Raw genomic sequence first — 3768 nt, forward strand, 5'->3', positions numbered from 1 at the left:
AAATATTTTTGATTTATGCTCAATACTGAAGCGTGGTCAGCGCTATGTTATTCCACGTCCAAACGCAAAAGGGACAATCACGAACTAGCTGCCTAGAAATCGCCGAGGCGGTGAGGAAGTGGAAAAATGCAAGGGGCAAGTTTGTGCGACAACGGAGGGACTTGAGGGCGAAAAAGAGCGGAGATCCAAGTGGGAAAGGGGTTCCAGCGTTCTCACGCACCTCGCTCTTTTAGCTGGTCCATCTTCATGCGTCATTTTTTTCACAATGGCGGTCATACAAACAAAACAAGCCAGCAAGCTACCAAACACGATATATGCATAGCGTACAATTTTGGAGAGGTGCACCAGAGTGTCTGCTGAAGAGGCGAGGGCACATTTGCGTTCACTGCGATACACAGATAACCTGGTTTCTGAGTAAAGATTGGCCTTTAGAGTGCCAGGATGGGAAATGCCTCAATCTATCTCAATCTAGGGTCAATTCTCCAAAGCACATTCCAAGTCATGTGTAAATTCAATAGTCTTCTATCCTTCTCCTTGGTTGTTGGAGGCTTTTGTTTTACAGGGGCTATGTGATAGACCTTTTGAATCATGATGAATGTGAATATGCAACTTCTTTGGAATTATCAGAAAAATGACAGCATCTTTGAAAAAAGTTATCTTTGTAATTTTACATCCGACTTGCAATGTGCTTAAGAAGATGGATCTCCCTGCTGCTTGAATACATCTGTAGTCCAATTACTGTCATGGTCTTGTTTCTATTGTGCTTTACTTTGCTCTATGTTTCCTAGTTTTATTGGTTTAATTCTTTTTTTGTTGTAATTTCTAGATTTGTTAGTTCCAATGTTTTTCTGTTGTCCTCTGTTGCCCTCTAGTGTGTCAGAGTGTTCCTTTCCCCTTGGCTCCCTCGTTGTCTCCTCTCACACCTGCTCCTTGTCAGCTCGTTAGCCCTCCCTTTGTCTCTGTCAGCTATATATCCTCTCCCTCTGCTCTCATTTTTTGTTGGTTCCTTGTTGTCGCTGGTCCTGTCGTTGCTGCTTTCTTCCTACCTCATCTCTCCCTGGCTCCTCTTTATTATTTTTCCCTGATGTCTCCATGGTTCTGGTTTGTGTTAAATATTAAGTTGAATTTTGGCTTTGTTAAACTGTTTCCTCTCATTAAAACTACAAGAACTCACATCTGCATCCCTGCCCCTGCATTTGGGTCCTCAAACGCCAACCCAAACTTGACAATTACAGTTTGTTCTAGTGAGAGCCGACAAAGTTGACAAAGACTCCTGGATTCAGAAAAAAAATTTGCAAGAGTTTGGTTCCTTACAATTTAAGCCTGTTGTGTGGTTATCATGACCTGGATGAATGACAATATACACAGGCAAACTTTGATGATATCTAAACTTCATATGGTTGCTAATTGGGAATTGTAAATATATGTACTGTATAACTACTGTGTTTTTGTTATGCTTTTAGTTACTAAAAGACATACGAATAATAGTTGCCATGATCTGGTTGACTATGATGATGACATACTAATAAGAACATTATATATACCAGTGTTCCTGTGCATAGTCACAAGGTTCTGCTCAAATAAACTGTAGTTTAGAGTACTGTGTACTGCGTTCAATAAACTGGTTGAAACAGGACTCGGCGCATAGTGCAGAGCCAATGTTCCAATGCACCCAAAGAGTATCATCCCATAGTTCTTCAGTTGAAAAACTATATTGAATTTTTGAACTGATTCAAGTGAAAAAAAACAAAACAAAAAAAAAACATCAAAACCCCCCACACATTTACCTTTTCCTAACTGGATTTGAAGGATTACTCTATCAGAAATGGGGTTTAAGTGGGGTGTGGTTTGGACTAGGGAAAGTGGAGCTAGCTTAATTTTTTAAGGCCAATTTGGCCAGAGCCTTAACAGGGTGAATTGCTGGCTCAAGGCTCTGACTCACTGATTCCCAAATCCAGTGCTGATGAAGTGAACAGAACCGTCTGTCAGATTGAGTTGCTTATACAGCCTGATGTAGGGTTATGACTGAAGTATCTAAAGGGAAGGAAGAAAGCATGCACTGTTTGAACAAAACTTAAAACTCAGCTGAAATAGCCAGCTGTCAGCCCTTAGAGGCTGCAAATACTATATAAGTTCAGATAAAAAATTTAATATTTTTCTAAAAAAAATAGTAACATTAAAGTATTCCTCCATACGCCCAGGCTATACAGATAATCTAACAAAATAGGTTTTGAATAAGTTATATTTTAACTTGACAAAGATGATTGGGGAAACGTTTCTAAGTGGTTCTTGATATATACACAACATACACAATTAGACATTACTATGCTACCTCCACCGAAAAGGTTATGTTTTCAGCAGCATTAGCTTGTCTGTCAGTTTTTGAAATAACAAAAAAAAAAGTTATGGGTGGACTTTGCTGTAATTTTCAGAGATGGTGCATATTTGGACTGGCAAAAAAATTATACCGTTTTGGAGATGATCCGGATCAACATCTGGATCCGGGAATATTTTAATAGACTATTTGCTCTTTGGAGTTAGGGCCATGTTTTGAATATAAATGAATAACTTTCTATCAAATAGGAACATTTCTTTGCCAAAAATTGCATGTGGAAATGTCAATAAGTACTACAGGATATTAAATTTTGGTCTGGATGAAGACAAAAATCTGGATCATCCAATATACATTCATGTGAGGGAATAGTTGCACTTTTCAATGTTGTAAGTAAACAAGGAAACAGACAAACAGACTAACAAGCAAACACAATTTGAGAGCTAGGAATACTTTAGTATGTACACTGTGTGTTACCTAGAGGCAATAGTCGTTTTTTTTTCGTTTTTTTTTTTACCTATAAGTGGGATCTTGCTTGTGGTAAAAGGTAAAATTTCAATGAGAATAAGCTGCATCACTGTAACGGCAAGTAGTACGGTTACTTTGAAGCTAATCTTCTCCCCACCACCGTTTGACATCAGGATCGAGGCAACATCCAGACACCAGAAGAAGAGGACAGGCAGCAAAAAGTTGACAACATACAGTGTAGACTTTCTCCTCATGGTTACCTGAAAAAAGGTGTGTGACATGGTTACAATTTCATGTTCTTTATAATTTTTATGAAACCAACTGTTATCAGGTAAGTAGGTAAAATCAGAATATCCACAAATTTAACATCAAAACAACATTTGTTAAACATATTTCTAAACACTTTAAGGTGAATTTTACCTGTATATAACTAGATGAGAGTAAATGCCGAGTCAAGCTGCAAATAAGTGGTTAATGTGATCATGTGCTTTTTGTTTTGATAGTTGTTTATTCCTCTATATCAGAATCAATCAATTTTTTTAACTTTTGCTTGGCGTACACTACCGATCAAAAGTTTGGGGTCACCCAAACAATTTTGTGTCTTCCTGAAAAGTCACACTACAGAAGCAGCTTCCACAAGTTGGATTGGTTGGACGGGCCCTTCTTGTGTACCAAAAGGTCAAGCTGCTCCCACAACAGCTCAATGGGGTTCAGATCTTGTGACTGCACTCACCACTCCATTACCGATAGAATACCAGCTGCCTGCTTCTGCTCTAAATAGTTCTTGCACAATTTGGAGGTGTGTTTAGGGTCATTGTCCTGTTGTAGGATGAAAGTGGCTCCAATCAAGCGCTGTCCACTGGGTATGGCATGGCATTGCAAAATGGAGTGATAGCTTTCTTTATTCAGAATCCCTTTTACCCGGTAAAAATCTCCCACCTTACCAGCACCAAAGCAACCCCAGAGCA

At 38.9% G+C, this 3768-nt stretch overlaps 1 protein-coding gene across 1 annotated transcript in view; it reads right to left on the bottom strand.

Moving 5' to 3' along the window:
* The window catches only part of LOC107089324 (5-hydroxytryptamine receptor 3A-like), a 24857-nt gene that overhangs the window by 8159 nt on the left and 12930 nt on the right, over window positions 1-3768 (bottom strand). Inside the window, exon 8 of the mRNA XM_015382052.1 lies at window positions 2850-3060. Coding sequence (XP_015237538.1) covers window positions 2850-3060 — 211 coding nt within the window. The remainder of the gene's footprint in view (window positions 1-2849; window positions 3061-3768) is intronic.

This window comes from Cyprinodon variegatus, unplaced genomic scaffold (genome assembly GCF_000732505.1).
Source record: "Cyprinodon variegatus isolate N-32 unplaced genomic scaffold, C_variegatus-1.0 Scaffold12, whole genome shotgun sequence".
In the NCBI taxonomy this organism is placed as follows: Eukaryota; Metazoa; Chordata; class Actinopteri; order Cyprinodontiformes; family Cyprinodontidae; genus Cyprinodon; species Cyprinodon variegatus.